Genomic DNA, 17,425 nt, shown 5'->3' on the forward strand with positions numbered 1-17,425 from the left:
TTAGGAATGTCTGTCCCAAGGTCCAATTTACCATCCTGCATCACAGCCGCTGGTTTAATTGCATGGCTGTTGAAGCCCAGGTTCTGAGGGAAAGGGACATCTCTTAGCCCCTGTACACACGGTCGGAGATTTCGACAACCAAATCCATCAGATTTTGTCCGTCGAATCTTGTCCGAAACTGTTGCATACACACGGTCGGACTAAGTTGTCGAAAAATCTGATCATTCAGAACGTGATGACGTAATTTCGTTACGATGGGACTACATTCAGGCTAGTAGCCAATAGCTTTGATGTAGGAATTTGATCTGAGCATGCGTGGCACTTGGTCCGACCAAAATACTCTACATATGATCGGAGTATGTCCGATCGAACCAATTGGTCGGGAAATATTTCCAACATGTTGAAAAATTGGGTCCGACGGATATTTCGACAGAATCAGTCCGATGCATACCACACACAGTGGGATTATCCGACGACACGGCCCGATAGGACACATTCCGACGGATTCTCCGACCGTGTGTACAAGGGCTTAGTCTGTGGTTCCTATGATGCTAAAAACTGGGAAATCTACTTCTTGCAAATTCTATCATTGGGCATTGAAGGCATACTTTACTTGGTGTGAGTATCAGGAATTCCACCCTAGGAATTTATTTGTGAGGCAAGCTTTCACCATTGTGCAGCTAAGTCTGGACCAGTGTTTGGCTCTCAGAATTATAAAGGGTCAGATTTCAACCTTTTTTTAGTCTTTTTAACCACTTGAGATCCGCGCTATAGTAAATTGACGGCTACAGCGCGGATCTCCTTTTCCAGGACTATGTCTATTGACGTAGTCCCGTGCACGAGCGGCCTGCGCGCCCCCTGAGGGGCGCGCTCTGTGATCGACGAGTCTACGAGACTCACCTGATCACCGATCCGTGCAAGGGGTCGATCCCGACCCCTTATCACGTGATCAGCTGTCAGCCAATGACAGCTGATCATGTGATCTAACGGTAATTGGCTATTATTCCTGCTCGCGCTGTCAGCGCGAGGAGAAAAAAAAAAAGCCGATCACCGGCGGCCGTGATCGGGACATCAGTCCCGATCATGGCCAGCACTGCTAGTGCCCACCTGCAACCCTGTCAGTGCCCACCTGCCCCCTGCCAGTGCAACAATAAAAAAAGTAAGTGCCCCCCGTCAGTGCCACCCAGCAGTGCCCATAGTGCCACCCAGCAGTGCCCACAGTGCCACCCAGCAGTGCCCACAATCTGCCTTAACAAAGGTGCTGCACCCGTGCCACATATCCATGCCCATCAGTGTCATCTACCAGTGCCCAGCAGTGCCACCCATCAGTGCCCAGCAGTGCCACCTATCAGAGCCACCTATCAGTGCCACCTATCAGTGCCACCTATCAGTGCCCATCAGTCCCATCTATCAGTGGTACCTATCAGTGCCCATCCGTGCCACCCATCCGTGCCACCTATCCGTGCCACCCATCTGTGCCACCCATCCGTGCCATCTTATGTGCCCATCTTTGCCCATCAGTGCCGCCTTATCTGTGCCCATCGGTGCTGCCTTATCTGTGCCTATTTGTGCCGCCTTAACTATGCCTATCAGTGCCCACCAGTGCAGCCTATCAGTGCCCACCAATGCAGCCTATCAGTGCCCACCAATGCAGCCCATCAGTGCCCACCAGTGCAGCCTATCAGTGCCGCCTCATCAGCGCACTTCAATGAAGGAGAAAAATGACCCGTTTGCAAAATTTTATAACAAACTTTTAAACATGATTTTTTTTTTGCATCTTTTTTTGTTTGTTTAGCAAAAAATAAAACTCCGAGCTGTAACTAAATACCACCAAAAGAAAGCTCTATTTGTGGGAAAAAAATGATAAAAATTTCATTTGGGTACAGTGTTGTATGACCGCGCAATTGTCATTCAAAGTGCATCAGCGCTGAAAGCTGAAAATTGCTCTGGGACTGAGGGGGGTTTAAGTGCCCAGTAAGCAAGTGGTTAAGAAACGGTTGCCCTCTAGATCTTTGATTAAGACTTTTTTTAATGGGAGCCTCCCATGTTGCTCAACCCCATCAATTCCCATGTGACTCCATGGGAACTGAATCTGGTTCTCTCTGAACTTCAGGAGCCACTGGTTGAACTCATTAGAGACAATTGTTTCTTGTGGTCACCAGTGTCTGAAATGGTGGCCTTAGCCTGTAAGGTAGTTTCTGCCTTTCACACCAGCCAGCACACTGGTCTTCTGCCCTGTCTGGCTCCAGTTCACCAAAAAAAAAAAATAATAATTCCCGCCATTGTCTGAACATAGTTTTGGTTTTAAGAGACTATCTTTCAACTACTGCTTCTCTCAGGAAAACGAATTCCCTTTTTACAATCCTAGATGTACCCCATAACCGTGCTCTGGCTTCTCGTTCCACCATCTCTAGGTGGCTCAAACAATCCATCATTCAAGATTATTGTTTTAGGAATCAGGTTCCACCCATTACCATCAAGGCACACTCTACTGAATCTGAAAGTTCTTTTTGTGCTTTTCGTCATCAATAAATTGTTTCTCAAGATTTGAAAGGCTTCCACCTGGTCCTCGTTTCACACATTCAAGTTCTACAAGGTAGCTGGTGTGGCCTCTTATATTAAACCAGCTTCGGGCATAAGGTCACTCAAGTGGCTCTTTGAGCTGCAGGCAGTCCCCAGTTTTCTGTTCTTTTCTTGGGCCTGTTAGCAGGTGTTTGCCGTGTTGCCCACCCCAAGCTTGGTTGGACTTCTTCTGGATGTTCCAAAGGAGGTTCTCAGGGCTGAAAAACTGAATACATGCTGGTAGGAGGAGGGGTTGTAAAACATAGCTATTTACTGCCACCTATATACAGTATATTTAAAATGTAACTAAAGACAAAACATTTGTTTTTAGTTTAGGATGGAGTGGAGGGGGATTAGAACCCCTGTCAGTTTTTATTCCTGTTTGTACCCCTGTTAGAGAGATTCATCCTCTCTATTTGTCCTGTTTAACTGTTACCTGTTTAAAAGTGAAAGTAAAAGAAAATCACAAATTCTGTGTTTTGCCCAAAAAAGTAATGGAGGGGAAATCTTCCAATGGGGATGCTAGTTCTGATAAGGGATCCCCTTAATTTGCAGGGATTTCCTTTAACTTCCTGTTTTGGTTATGGGACAGGAAGAGAAGAAGATAAATCTCTCCAATGGGGCACAGATGGCATCAACTGCACCAACAGGGGTTATAACCCTTCTTTACTTTATCCAAAATAAAGAGAGGTTCTATAGTTCTACTTTAAATATCTGGTTCCTGGTAGGCATCTTGCAGGCATTCTTTAAGCCTTTTGTTGCATAACAATTTTATTTTTTTCATTTTTGCACATAATATGCACATTTTTAACACTCTCTGGGAACTCCTCGATCCACTCTATGTTTTTTTTTGTCACCTCTTCCCCTAACAAAGTGCCCCTGGGCTGCCCTTCTCCCCTCTCCCTGCTTACCATGTACCATTTATAAAGGCAATAGACTTATATTTGTGGTACAAATAATTTTTTAATACAAAACGACAAAAACAAACACAAATGTAAAGTTCACGTACGATCAGTTAGAAAAAAAAGAATCGCAAAAAAGGAGACTCATAGGAACCATCTCTATCATCCTTAAATTGATGCCACAAATTTCTCATCTTGCATCATGGAAAGACCTGTTCTGCCTTCAAGTGGTGTTTATGCATGTAATGTCTAATTTCTTGTAGATTGATGAACTTCAGAATACTAACCGAGGCCTAAAGGAGCACATTCTGCACTTAACAGAAAATAAGGTGGTTGTGAACAGTCAGGTAGATACCCTGACCAGGAAAAATGAACAGCTCTGTAAAGAACTCACAGAGATAGACAAGATGGCAGAGCAGCTGGAGAAAGAAAAGGAACAGACATTAGAAGCTGCAGAGGAAGAACTGGAGAAAGTAACGGTGGGTGTTTTCAAAATACATATACTTTTAAATGCTCTGTTTTCATTAAATATTTTTCACATGGGGCATATCTGTCAGCTGATCCCCGCTGAGCAAGCAGATGGCTTATCTGTGTCCACTCTGCTTATGCAGACACAGACACAGCTCACTGACCTTTATGGGCAGTCAGATGTAAATGAACATCTTTTTGTTTACACCCGACAGCCATCCGATTCACAAGACAGATGGGGAACTGATCTGTTCTTAGCATATAGGTATCAACAGACACATGTCCGTTAACACCCACCCCTCCATAGAGGGCAAGGCAAATGTTTCCACTAATACACAGTCAGGTGTCCTGTCTGCCATCATCCCGGATATATAGCACAAAAATGTGTATCCCCCATAGCAAACTGGGACTATATTGGCAAGCAGTACACCATAGATATATATGATAAAATATACATCAGTTTATTTCAATATCTTAAAATTGTTTTCAAATTATTGCCAAAAAATGAAAACAAAGCAGCGTAAACATATACATAGTAAAAAACTATTATACAGACATCTGATTGTTGGTTGACAAACGTTTAAGGTTTGCTATCTTCTTTCCACCCGATGCGTTTCAGTTCCCTGACCCTTCCTCAGGGATTTATATTAGGAAGGAGATGCCTATATTCAACAGTATTCTATCAATGAAAGAGGAGTGACATGGTAATGGACATAGATGCACAACATATAACATGAAATACACACATTATCTCACATGTTACCTACCACCTCAAACTGTCAAGGTAGGGTCTGCCTAAAAACCTGACAGGCGGACCCAATCGGTTCACCCGTGTGAAAGAGGTCTAATATACCAAAATATGGAAGTATTTCGCTTACTGATTAGTGACAGAAGTATATCTTTCTACATTTCTATTATTCTTAAAGACACCCTGTCACTTGCCTACCCAGGGCAATGTCAGGATTTTTTGTAAGCCACTGCTGTGTTGCAGCCCTGAGACCAGACTGTGCAAGCTCTGTTTTGGAGCATTTTTATTTTTATTTCTCACAAGAGAACCTGTCATTTTGCCCTGAAAGGGCACATTGGTAGTGTGTGTTAAAGAGGATGTTTTTTAGTTCCTCTTTATTCCCTTGCAAAGTAAAAGCATAATGGGCTAGTATGCATCGCAAGTCTGCGATGTCCCAGCTGGGTCCATCTTCTCCCCTCGAGCCTCTGTGACTGGCCGGAGTCATGTGACGTCACTCCCGCACATGGACACAGGAGTCAATGGTCACGGTCATAGATCGTGCCCTTTCTTCAGTGCACATGTGCCGATGAGGGCAGCTCAAGCGTATATGGTAAAAATCTCCTAGACCGTGCAGGTATAGGAGATATTTTCAGCACCTACAGGTAAGCCTTATTATATATATTGTAGATAAAGGTGGTATGTAAGGGTTTACAACCACTTTAAGTGTAAAAGGAGGTGTAGTTTAACATGAATCCATGACCAGATAACGTAACCTGAAATGATGTGAACATCAAAGCAGCTACCATGTGGCACCAGAACATAAAGTCCGTATTTACATAGATAGAGACAAACTCCCTAGTCCCAGATGTGACAGTGCCAAGACCTGACAATACAGTGGTTTGCTTAGGCACCAAACATTGCACCTTGGGATCTGGGGTGGATGTTGCCTCTTTCCCAAAACTAGATTGTTGCTAGCTATGCAAATTTGTGTGGCTGTGCAGATGTTGTGGATGGAAATGAATGCTATATTAAAGTGGTTCTAAAGGCAGTTTTTTTTTAACTTAATGCATTCTCTGCATTAAGCTAAAAAAGCTTCTGAGTGCAGCACCCCCCAGCACCTCCTTATACTTATCTGAGCCTAATATAGATTCAGCGATGTGCATGAGAGTAGCTGCTGCTCTTTTCCTCCTCATTGGCTCAGAGACAACAGCGAGAGCCATTGGCTCCCGCTGCTGCGCATCACAGCCAGTGAGGTGGGGGTGGGACTGAGCCTCACTTTAGGTGTCTACGGACACACTGAGTAATCTCGGGAGCGAACCAGCATGAATTCCCCCATAGCAAGCGGCTTGCTATGGTGGGCACTCAGCAGGTGGGAGGAGCCAGAAGCACCAGCAGGGGATCCAAGAAGAGGAGTATCAGGCTGCTCTGTGCAAAACCACACATAGCATATATACGTAAAACATGTTTGTTATTGAAAAAAAATAATGGTTTACAATCACTTTACTATTTTTGCTTTCAGATAAATGGTAATAGGTAGGCTCAGATACTGAAGTCTTGCTAATTTTCTTGAGTTTTATGCTTCTTCAGCACACCATAACTCCCTTCCACATGACACTGCACACCTGTGATTGCCACACACAACATGTCATACAGACAAGAGAGTCCAAGGAGCTCTGTGAGAATGATGTAGTACCTTGCCTTGCAATTTTTGCAGTGCTTGGACTGGTTATAAGTGTACTTTTAATATTAACGAACATTGAAAAGTATAGCCATACTTATTGTATTGCAATACGGGATACATTGGAACATTTACTTACTGCAGTAGGTGTGCCAACCAGCCATTACATTGTACCCAGTCCTAAAAGAAACATGGCAATTTTTAAACACGTTATGGCAATCTAATTATTATTCTAATTATTATTATGCGTACCCCTTCACAGAATATTTTAAGACCAGGAAACCCACATTTCACATCGATAATATATCTTACCAACATGTGTGTAAGCTATACTGTTCCCGCTACTAATAATTACAGTATTCACCTGTGTTGTCAAACATTATTCTACATTTATTTTACTTTATTCACTGTTTATTTCTATGTAATCAATTGTCTTGTGTTATGTCACTAAAAATTCATTAAATGCAGGAAGAGTGTATATTAAATCTGACTTAAATGGTGAAAAGAGATCTGTTCTTTAACCAAGTTTTTTTTTTCCAACTGCTTAAAACATTTTATTGTGCTTTCAGATTGAAGTTAGAAGAAAACAAAAGACAATTGACAGCTTAGATCTCACAATCAAAAATCTAAAATCAGTGAGTAAAATGTTTGTCTAGTTGCATCTGTGAAACTGATTTAGTAAAGAAGTTAGAGAGATTGTTTACACAAAAAAGTGAAAATTTACTTCAGTTATCCAATCAAGTGCTGATGAAACAATAGTTTGCTTTTTACATGATTGGATAATTGTAATTATTCACTTTTTTTGTGTGTGTGTGAAATTCCTTAACTCCTTTAGCCTTCATGTACACTGTTGCTGGTAAACGGACGTTTGGCAGCAGTTGGGCTGTTTTTTTTCAGCTGCCCCTGAGCTCTCCTCTGTTATCTGATCAGATACACAGGGTCGCGTTTCTAGGCAGTTGAGTTTAGAAGCATTTTTTGGAAATAAAAAAAAATGCATTCAGGACAGATGTTCAGAGGCATTTGGAATGTCAAATGCCTGTAACAGATTGTAAACGCGGTAACTAGCTGCGTTTCATTTACAGGAGTTTTTCATTTTTGACTATTTGGGGAAGAAAATGTAATTTTTTTTAAACGCTTCTAAACTAAACGCAGCATGTAAAGGTGTCAAAAGGTGTCAAGCTGCTTGCCGACCAGCGCACAACGATGTACGTCGGCACAATGGCACGGCTGGGAAAATGGGAGTACCTGTACGTCCCCTTTAAGACGCAGCTTAGTGGGTGCGCGCGTGAGCTGCATAGTCCATGAGCGTGCCTGCGAACCCTGCGTCCGCTGGAGTACCGTGATCATGACATGGAGTGGCAGAATGGAGAGATGCCTATGTAAGCAAGGCATTTCCCTGTTCTGCCTAGCAACATGACAGGGATCTAATGCTCCCTGTCATTGGGAGCAGTGCTCTCTGTCATGTTGTAGTGAGCCCCCCCCCCCACAGTTAGAATCACTCCCTAGGACACACTCAACCCCTTGATCGCCCCCTAGTATTTAATCCCTTCCCTGTCAGTTTAATTTACACATTAATCTGTGCATTTTTATAGTACTGAACGCTGTATAAATGTCACTGGTCCCAAAATAGTATCAAAAGTGTCCGATGTGTCCGCCGCAATGTCACAGTCACGATAAAAACCCCAAATCGCCACCATTACTTCTAAAAAAAATAATAATAAAAATTCCATAAATCTAGCCCCTGTGTTGTAGACGCTATAACTTTTGCGCAAGCCAATCAATATACGCTTATTGCGATTTTTTTTTTTTTTTTTTTTACAAAAAATATGTAGAAGAATACATATTGGCATAAACTGAGAAAGAAATTTGTTTTTTATATACTTTTTATGGATATTTATTATAGCAAAAAGTAAAAAAAAAAATGCTTTTTTTTCCCAAAATTTTCGCTCTTTTTTTGTTTATAACGCAAAAAATAAAAACCGCGGAGGTGATCAAATATCACCAAAAGAAAGCTCTATTTGTGGGGAAAAAAAGGACATCAATTTTGTTTGGGTACAAGCAGGCCGTGCGCAATGGGGACACCTGTACCGTTGTACATCTGAGCCAAGCTGTGTGTGTCTATAATACATACACAGCGCATTGCGGCCACACCCTCCACTCTCTCTTCTTAGGACTTGACTGACAGCTAGGAAGTAGAGGTAGAAGACCTGCAGCCAGGACAGCTCTGGATCAATAGAAAAAGTAAAGGAGCTGGGCGAAAGATTGTTGGCTGAACAGTGTCTCCATGCAACCATATGCAGTCACTGGTTGGGTGTTTGAATACAATAGCAGGCAATGCAAATTCTTCCTTTCACACTGTTTGGTGTGGATGGATGAATCTATTGTTTTTTTTCTCATTTTCTCTCATTCAGATTGATGGCTGAACAAGAGAAATCTAGGTGAGTAATGTTAGCTTTACAGGCCAAATTCCCTAGTTTTTAGTCTAGGCCAGGTTTGGACATTTGGACAGGGGGCCTTTTTTATAAAGCAGCCATGTGGTCTTACCATCACCATACAGCTGCTTTAAAAAAACATATTTATAAAGCACAGTTATGTGCTTTATTGACATTTTTAAAGTGTTCCTTCTGGGAGCAACTCCCCTCCCCCCCCCCCCCTTATACTTAACTGAGCACCATCCCAATCCAGTGATGTGCATGAGAGCAGTGGTTCCTCCCGGTCTCTGTCTCCTCATTGGCTCACACAGCAGCGGGAGCCATTGAGCCAATCACAGCCAGTGAGTCACGAGGGGGGGGGGGCAAGTCACGCTTCGTGTGTGAATGGGAAATGCTTGCTATTGGGAGCACTCGGCATGGGGGGGGGGGGGGGGGGGTTGCCAGGACCACCAGCAGGGGACCCAAATAGATGAGGATCGAGGCTGCTCTGTGCAAAACAATTGTTTGTTATTTTTTAGGGCTGTTACTGATTACATTTTTCGTGTTCGATTAATCGTTTTTGTTTTTAATTGACTAATTCTGATTAATTATAATGTACATACAGATCCAACTACTTTTAGTTGATCTCCTTGCATTGCAACTCTGCATTAGTCAGTGGTAAATGTGGTATACACTATATACAATCACCCAACATTAGTTCGTTTCCACAATCCATGAATTAACTTCACAGTTCACACAAATACATTTTAATTTCAAACTGTAGCACTGACATATGTAATTTTTTTTCCACAGTAGCGTGACAATCCCTCCACCTCCAGTCTAACTAATCACTCTCACCTTATGGCATGGACCCCTGTGCAAACAGGTGGTCATGCAAGCGGGTATCAAAAGGGTTAACGTGGACCATAAACTTCTCTCATGTCTCCTTAGATCTCAGCAAGGATGGGTAGAAAGAAAAGATCTAAGTGCTCACCGCTTAAGTATAAGATTACATTTTTGTGTTCAAACACAAACTACTCACATGAAGATGATAAAAACACGGCATGTAAAGCCGACAATCGTGTTAGTTCCGTGGAGCCGCAGTGAGTGACATCATGAGTAGCTCCCCCTCCGTACGTGTTACGTTTCAATCAGAACGTCGCCAGACTCCCCCCTTCCCTTCGTTAGCAGATAAAGTCACTTGGGGAAGGGGGGAGAAATCCAGTGACGTTGATGTCCGTAACGTCACTGGATCTCCAACTGAACTCCCTGAAGACCCGGAAGCCTGCAGAGAGGTGAGTATCGATCAAAAGAATTTTGATCGATCAAAAAAATCAATCAATTAATCGAGGAATTAATCTTTAATTTCCACAGCCCTATTATTTTTTATTTATTTTTTCATTTAAACCTTTAGAACCACTTTAGGATATTTTTTGGGACACTGAATCAAGCAAAGTTCCATGCAAACTAATAAACAGAAAAAAAATTCACATGACCTATCAAAGATGTGACCAGCCTCTTCTCCATTTACAGCATTGCACAGAGAAAACTCCATGGGATGCTAAAGGCTCCACTCTGTTGCATTTTATGACTGGCAGGTAATATGTAGTGTGGAGTAACATTTTGGTAGAAAGCCCACGGCAAGGGGTCAGGTGTCCAAAGTGGCATTTAAACTGAACCAGTACTGCAAGGCAAAAGTGCTATTTGTTGAACTTGATGAATTTTATTTTGGAGGGGCTCCGCCTTTAGTGAATGCAGCAAACTCTTAATAACAGTTCTGAAGCCTAATATTTTTGTGTTAATAGAGCATTTGACATTACACGCTGTATTTTTGCTTTTATCAGGATGCTAACATTGCTAAAGAACATTTAGAAAAAGTAGAAGCTGAACTCGAAGAAAGGAAACAAGAGAACAAAGCTGTAAATGCCCTATTAGATCAGCTGCAGGACGACAACAGCAGATTAAGCAAAAAAGTAGAAAAACTGGAGAAATCAGGTATTTTTTCAGTCACTTTATTAAACACTACATTCATGAAAACACCTTTGTATACAGTATGTAAACCTTAACAATATACTTTATTTAAGCCCTTATACATGCTACCTTTTTGTCTGTCAAATATACCATTGAAAGCGTTTTGTTATGTATGATAAACAAAAAAAATAAAATCAGTTGGACCTTCCAAAAGTATTGTAAACTGATGAATGACTTCCTGTGATCTTTGTTGCACTCTTATCGGTGAGTATTGTTCCCAGTTATCTCTTGGAACTACATAACCATATACACCCCTAATCTCCCCCCGGTGCGCAGTGAAGTTCGAACAGGAAGGGGCCATCCCTAAACTGTTCCCACAAAGTTGGAAGCATGAAATTAGTATGCTGACGCCTTAAGAGTTCCCTTCACTGGAACTATTGGGCTTGGCCCCTTACCTCCAATGAATGGAACTCTTAAGGCATCAGCATACCAAGACATTTTGGGCAATTTCATGCTCCCAACTTTGTGGGAACAGTTAGGGGATGGCCCCTTCCTGTTCCAACATGACTGCAACCAGTGCACAAAACAAAGTCCATAAAGACATGGATGAGCGAGTTTGGGGTGAAGGAACCTGTCTGGCCTGCACAGAGTCCTGACCATGGGTCTAGTCCTGGAGAAAAAAAGTGTGGGAACTGCCACCCAAGATCCACTCCCCCACCAAAATAAATAAATAAATGATACGCTCATATGCACAAACACTTCAAAAGTGGTATTTTTCATCCAATTTTCGTATTGTGTGTATGAAGCTTAACTGTTAGTACAAAAAAAAACAATCAATAAACATAAATAGGTAATTCTCTGAATAATCAGCATTCATTCAATTGTGCTTCCATGCAAATGTGAACATCATGTTCTGATCTTAATTGGGGAATGTTATTTTTTATATAGAGTGTTTATGTGGTGAGTTTCCACTTTAAATTGAACAGAGTTTGGATAACACAGGGTTAAACGGAAAGGTCATAAATTATCTGCACATTATCTGGACAGAATGCTTGGGGAGGTAGTGATGTGTTCCTGGTTAGGAGATGTATGTTAGCTTGGGAGCCTGCAAACTCTGCAGGACTCCAACACACTCGCTGCTATTCCAACCCTTCACATATTTCCACATAAACTTCCCTCCTGGCATTAAACTTTGCCAGGTATTGTGCTCAGCTTACCACCCCAAACTGAAGTTCCTCCCTCAGCTCACCTCTCTCCATGCATGTCCTGTGAGCAGAATAGCTGTGCTCCTCCTCTGGGTTCTCTCATCATATGGCACTGAAGATAGAGGAGGGGGAGATTCAGCGGGACACACCGAGCAAGTATGCAGGAGACTGGGGGGGGGGGGGGAGATGAGGAGACAGAAAATCAGGAGGGGCCGGCGGGTAGGAGCACATCATGAGAGGTCTGACTACATACAATCTCTTAGCAGCAGGGACCTGATCTACCCGTTAGCTAGCTGTGATTGACAGGTAGATCGAAGAGGAAGCTGTCATGGGGACCCCTACTGGCAATGCCTGAATGGTCAGTCCCCCCCTGGTGTACAGAACTTACTATTGCGAGCTGTGTCGGCGGCTCCTGGTGTAGCACCTGCCACAAAGCTTGCATACTTCAAAGTCTTGCAGGACACGGCTGCTAACAGGAACTGAGTTCCTGTTGTGGAAAAAGTACAGGAACTCCGTTCCCATGCGCTCCCGTAGGACTTGAGCCCTGGTCCTGACCTCAACCCGATAGAACCCCTTTGGGATGAACTAGAGCTGAGACTGTGAGCCAAGCCTTCTCGTCCAACATCAGTGCCTGACCTCACAAATGCACTTCTGGAAGAATCGTCAAACATTCCCATAGACACACTCCTAAACCTTGTGGACAGCTTTCCCATGTCTAGGTGTGGCCTAAATAATCAATAAATCATGTGACGCATACTACTGTTCACCTATGAAATTAGAGATAAGAAGCCCTGTGTAAATTTAAAGGTAATCTAGTAAAAGCTTGCAAAAGACTAACAACTTTTTGCTCACTCCAATTTAACAGTGCTGGTCCCTGAGCCAGTCTCAAGCCAATTGCATAATACCAGCACTGTCACTTGTAAGCAAAAAAAGTGAATAAGGAAGAGTAAGGGCTTGTGTACCGCTGCATTGCTCTTTGAAGAGCGATCTGCAATGGATATATATTCACAGAGTGGTGCAGGTGTGACTGATTCAGGAGGCGATACTGTTTGTTCTTTTTTTATGTCCAAATAGGCTTTTTGAATGTTTGAATGAAATACATTTGGCTTGCAGTAGAGGCGTGCCCCCATGTCACATTTGGTGATGGTGCTGCCCACCGAACAAAACGAGGAAGAGAATGTTTAGCTTAAAGTAAAGCATTGCAGCTAAGGCATGTATACACCCCTGTCCAGTTGCCTTTGCAACTTAAGGGGGTAACAGTAAAAACCACAACTCAACCTCCTTTTTTTACCAGCTCCCCTCACCCATCCCTGCCAACCGCAAGTGCAAACCAAAACTTAGAATGTGTCTTTTTTTTTAATGCTGTCTGTGTCCTGGTTGGGTGATTCCTTTTCACTTCTTGTGTGGTCACCAAGAAGGCAAGTGAAGGTAAATCTAACTAACTCAGAGACCAAAAAACCTGATAGGTCCTTATTCTTCTCCTGGAGTTAAAAAGAACATAGGTAGATATGGCGCTCCACTCTAGTGTAGTGAAGAAAAGGAGAGGTTCTATCAAAACCAATCGGATAGGATTATTTTTCAAAAAATCAATTGCAACAAAATGTGGGTGTGCGCCTGCCCACCATAAAGATAGTAAAGTGCCCTAATTGTTATATAAACTACCATATAAAAGTGCAAATGGAATATATGTATAATTATAAATGAAAAAACTGAATTAGGGTGATAGAACCCTTTTAAGGTGTTGAGTGTTAGAACCCCTTTGAGGTAATGACAAAAATATATATATATAATGTAAGTGACTAGTGCCCAATAAAAATATTAAGTGCTAAAAACCAACAGATACTTTTGATATATGCACAAAATCTGACCACAAAATGTGATAATTTTAATGATAATCAGTGACTGGGGCACAAGTGATTCTTAAATTCTGAGGTTGGAAGCCAGGTGCGGTTTTTGCACAGAAAATGGATTTGCACTCACCAACTCCCCTGCCCCTGCAGGGGTAAAAGCGCCCTCACAGTGTGAGCCCCTGTGTCGCTATGTGGTGCTTGTCCAGGTGCTTCGCTTATCCCCACAGGAATGTATTATTTAGATGATGAATGAAAAAGAAAAATATCCATAGTGTAGTATTGTAAACAATCCAGTTTATTGAGTTAAAAAGAAAATTACTCACAAGAATGCTATATTAAAAGCGCCGTATACAAATTCCTTCGTTCACTGCCGCCCTGAGAGAGAGTCTGTCTGTGTCCTATGGCCACGCCCTACGCGTTTCGTCATCAGACGTCATCTTGAGCAGCCATTTTGGTACACCTCTCTCATTATATAGGGTGTAGTGCCCATACCGCGCCTGCACGAGCGATAGATCGCTATCTTGGTCGAGGGAAAATGGATTACTCTGCTCGTACGTTCCCGCAGTACGCCATAAAAGCCATAATGGATATATATCTGCATCTAATCCTGTATTGGCTTGCAGGGGGTATTGCACTATAAATGAATTAGCACGGTAACATCAATCACCTACTCAAACTACACTATCAATAAGTTGGCATTAGGGATATATTCAATCATGAATCATCAAATATACTTGGAAGTATGTATACATACATTAAAATGTACATAAAATACATGCAAATATAGATACTTTATAGGTCCCCACCATTTAATGTAGGTGAAAGTAAAATGCACATAAAAAATAAAATAAACAAATAATACCGAAATACTCATTAAATTAATAGAATAGATAAAAATGAATGAAATGAAAAAATATATAAAATTAATAAAAAATTAATGGAAATTTAATAAAAATGAACAATAAAATGTTTTTTTTAAAATAGAAAATTAAAGGAAAAAAAAAAGGGGGAATCCATGTGTGTATTATCAAGTTGTATACTTTATACTTTTATAACCCAATCGTTTGAAAATATATATTTAAATAAGGGGATTGGTTAAAAATAAAAATAAATTGGGAAGAAAGTGTTGTTAGGAGGATACTTTAAAGAGAATCACTTTAAAAAAAGAGAAAAATTCTTTACTTAAAATTAACAGGGGCCGTGTGTTAATTCTATATCCCATTGTCCCTTCGCATTCATAAGACCATATCTTAATAAGTTAAAAAATAAATAAATATATGGGGGGAATTTTTACCTATCTATTTATACATACATTACATTCGCCCTAAGTAGGTTTTTATATGAGTAACATTCCTACTATTATCTCAGGCCCTGTCTTAGCTTATGAAAGGGGTAGATCCAGAGGAGACCCAAGCAAAGGGATATCTGTATGTTTTTAATATATATTTTTTATTTATATTTGTTTTTGTTTTGAGTATGTATTACCTTCGACCCTACCTAGGGGATTCTTACATTCTAGTTGGTAACTAGTTCCACAATGTTTTACAATATCTAAATTTCATGGAAAACGGAAAAAGTGGGGAAAGTAGAATAAGAAAATAAGGGAATCAAGTCATTAGGTCTAGATCAATATTTAGGCCTGACGGCTGAAGTGTTTCTAAATTAAAGATCCACTTTCCAGGTTTTAACATTATGTATATATATATATATATATATATATATATATATATATATATATATATATATATACATAGTAAAGCAGATACAGAATATTTGTCTAAACAAAATGAATACGATTGACTTTGAATTATTGTAGTTTCCCTTTCCTACATTCAGGCTGGGTTCACACTATTGCAAATTGGATGCGAGTTCCCCACATCCAATTCGCAACAGCGGGAGATTTTGACCAGCTCTCTATATGGAGCCTGTTCACATATCTCCGCTGCAAACTCCTGTGCAAATTTGCATAGGAGTCCTGTGCGTCCTTTGGTCTGTTTCAGGTCTGAATTCAGCCAAAAATTCAGGCTGAAATGGTGAACCAGGATGCAACGGACCCCTGCTGGGAGTCACATGCGGTGATGGTGTGAACCCAGGCTTATGACACTAAATAGTGTATTATATAACTTTTTATATTTTTTTATATTAATATAACTTTTGATTATCATTTTTTCTCCTACTTTAATAGAGAAGAAGAACATTTTTGTAACTGAAAAGAATAAGGCAACATCTCCCTCCAAACTGGACTCATTTGTTAAAAGCCTCGAGGAAGAAAGAGATCACTACAAGAGGGAAGCGGAGCAGTTGAGGAAAATGCTTAGAGGTCGTAGTAGCAGTCCCAAACGCAGTCCCTCTCGGGTGTGTAAAAACCTGTTAAATGAACGTAGAAAGTATCCTTTTATCTGGTCACATTAGAATACTTGATCAAGCTTTATTCTTCATATGTGTCCCCACTCAAAGTAGTCTTGTTTAGTGGCCATACTTTTTCCAGTTTCTGGATCGTAAGTGTAATATTGAGCACTACTTTAGGTGAAGGCCTGGTAACCTTTGCACTTTCACTTCCCATGAGAAACGGTGAAAACCAGCAGAAAAACAGCAAAGTTAGAATCAGCACAAGGATATTAGTAGGTTATCTAGTGGATTATATGACATTAGCAGAGGACAGCATACTCTCCCATTTCAAAGCAAATATGTTGTATGTGGTTTGCATAATTCTCTTTTATTGGGTTTAATGCATGTTTTACTTACAAAAGTATTGTTCAAGTTCTGAGAAAATTAGTCTTTGGAAAGTGCAGTGAGATATGGCAGTGACAATTTAGAGGTAACGTCCATATTACACTGAAAAGAAAATGTGGGGTGATAGTTGGCATTTTGACGCAGGCTCAGTGTTAATATTGCAGGAGTGAGATCAGTCAGCATAAAGCAACGTTACGGTGCTGTCTGCCTGGGTCAAACCCAGTGTGGGTCTCGTTTCCAACCCCTAAACTTTTTATTGGAATTATTGGGACTTCTCAGAATTTAGCTTTCCAACTGCAGTGTGCAGTATAGTATGGAGCTTTTCTTTACCTGGGAAAGTAATAATAATGTTCTGATCTTTATAATGGTTTTTCTGGACTTTACACATCTAGAAGGATGTCATGGAGCCTTTTCTTTATCAAACTAAGCTTGATAAAGGGGTCTTTAGACAGCTTTATAAGGCAGAGTGGATAATTGAAATGGTTGCAGTTAGCCACAGAGCTCTCATAACGTCACAACAGGGAGGAGAAATGCAAAAGGCTTTTGATATGCATTGATACATTAAAGCAGATAAGCAGAAGGAAAATTTACTTATTATTGAAGATATTTTGTTATTAATGATCTGACTCTTCTATATATATTTTGACAAATAAACACTTCCAGCATGATTTACTGTAAATTTGGTATGCAAAAAAAAAAAAAAAAACTTTTTTCAACATTTTCCAAATTAAGATCACCTGTGTAATGCCATTATCATATTCTTTTTCAGCAAAAGGTTGTTCAGGAAAGAGATGACCTCCAGGACATGCTAGCAAAGTATGAACGACACATGGCGGAAATCCAGGCTAATGTCAAAGTACTGACATCAGAGCGAGACAAAAGCAATGCTCTTTATGAGAGGGTAACTTTTTAAAATTG

General features: G+C 40.9%; 1 protein-coding gene across 2 annotated transcripts in view; it reads left to right on the top strand.

The window, feature by feature from the left end:
- The window catches only part of TSGA10 (testis specific 10), a 180,961-nt gene that overhangs the window by 21,876 nt on the left and 141,660 nt on the right, over positions 1-17,425 (top strand). For both annotated transcript variants that reach the window (XM_077482743.1, XM_077482744.1), the window contains exons 2-6: positions 3,728-3,943; positions 6,907-6,972; positions 10,593-10,743; positions 15,960-16,129; positions 17,277-17,408. In XM_077482743.1, the coding sequence (XP_077338869.1) occupies positions 3,728-3,943; positions 6,907-6,972; positions 10,593-10,743; positions 15,960-16,129; positions 17,277-17,408 (735 nt within the window). The remainder of the gene's footprint in view (positions 1-3,727; positions 3,944-6,906; positions 6,973-10,592; positions 10,744-15,959; positions 16,130-17,276; positions 17,409-17,425) is intronic.

The sequence above is a fragment of the Lithobates pipiens genome, unplaced genomic scaffold, assembly GCF_037356315.1.
Source record: "Lithobates pipiens isolate NorthernLeopardFrog02 unplaced genomic scaffold, aLitPip1_a1.2 Scaffold_16, whole genome shotgun sequence".
Classification (NCBI taxonomy): domain Eukaryota; kingdom Metazoa; phylum Chordata; class Amphibia; order Anura; family Ranidae; genus Lithobates; species Lithobates pipiens.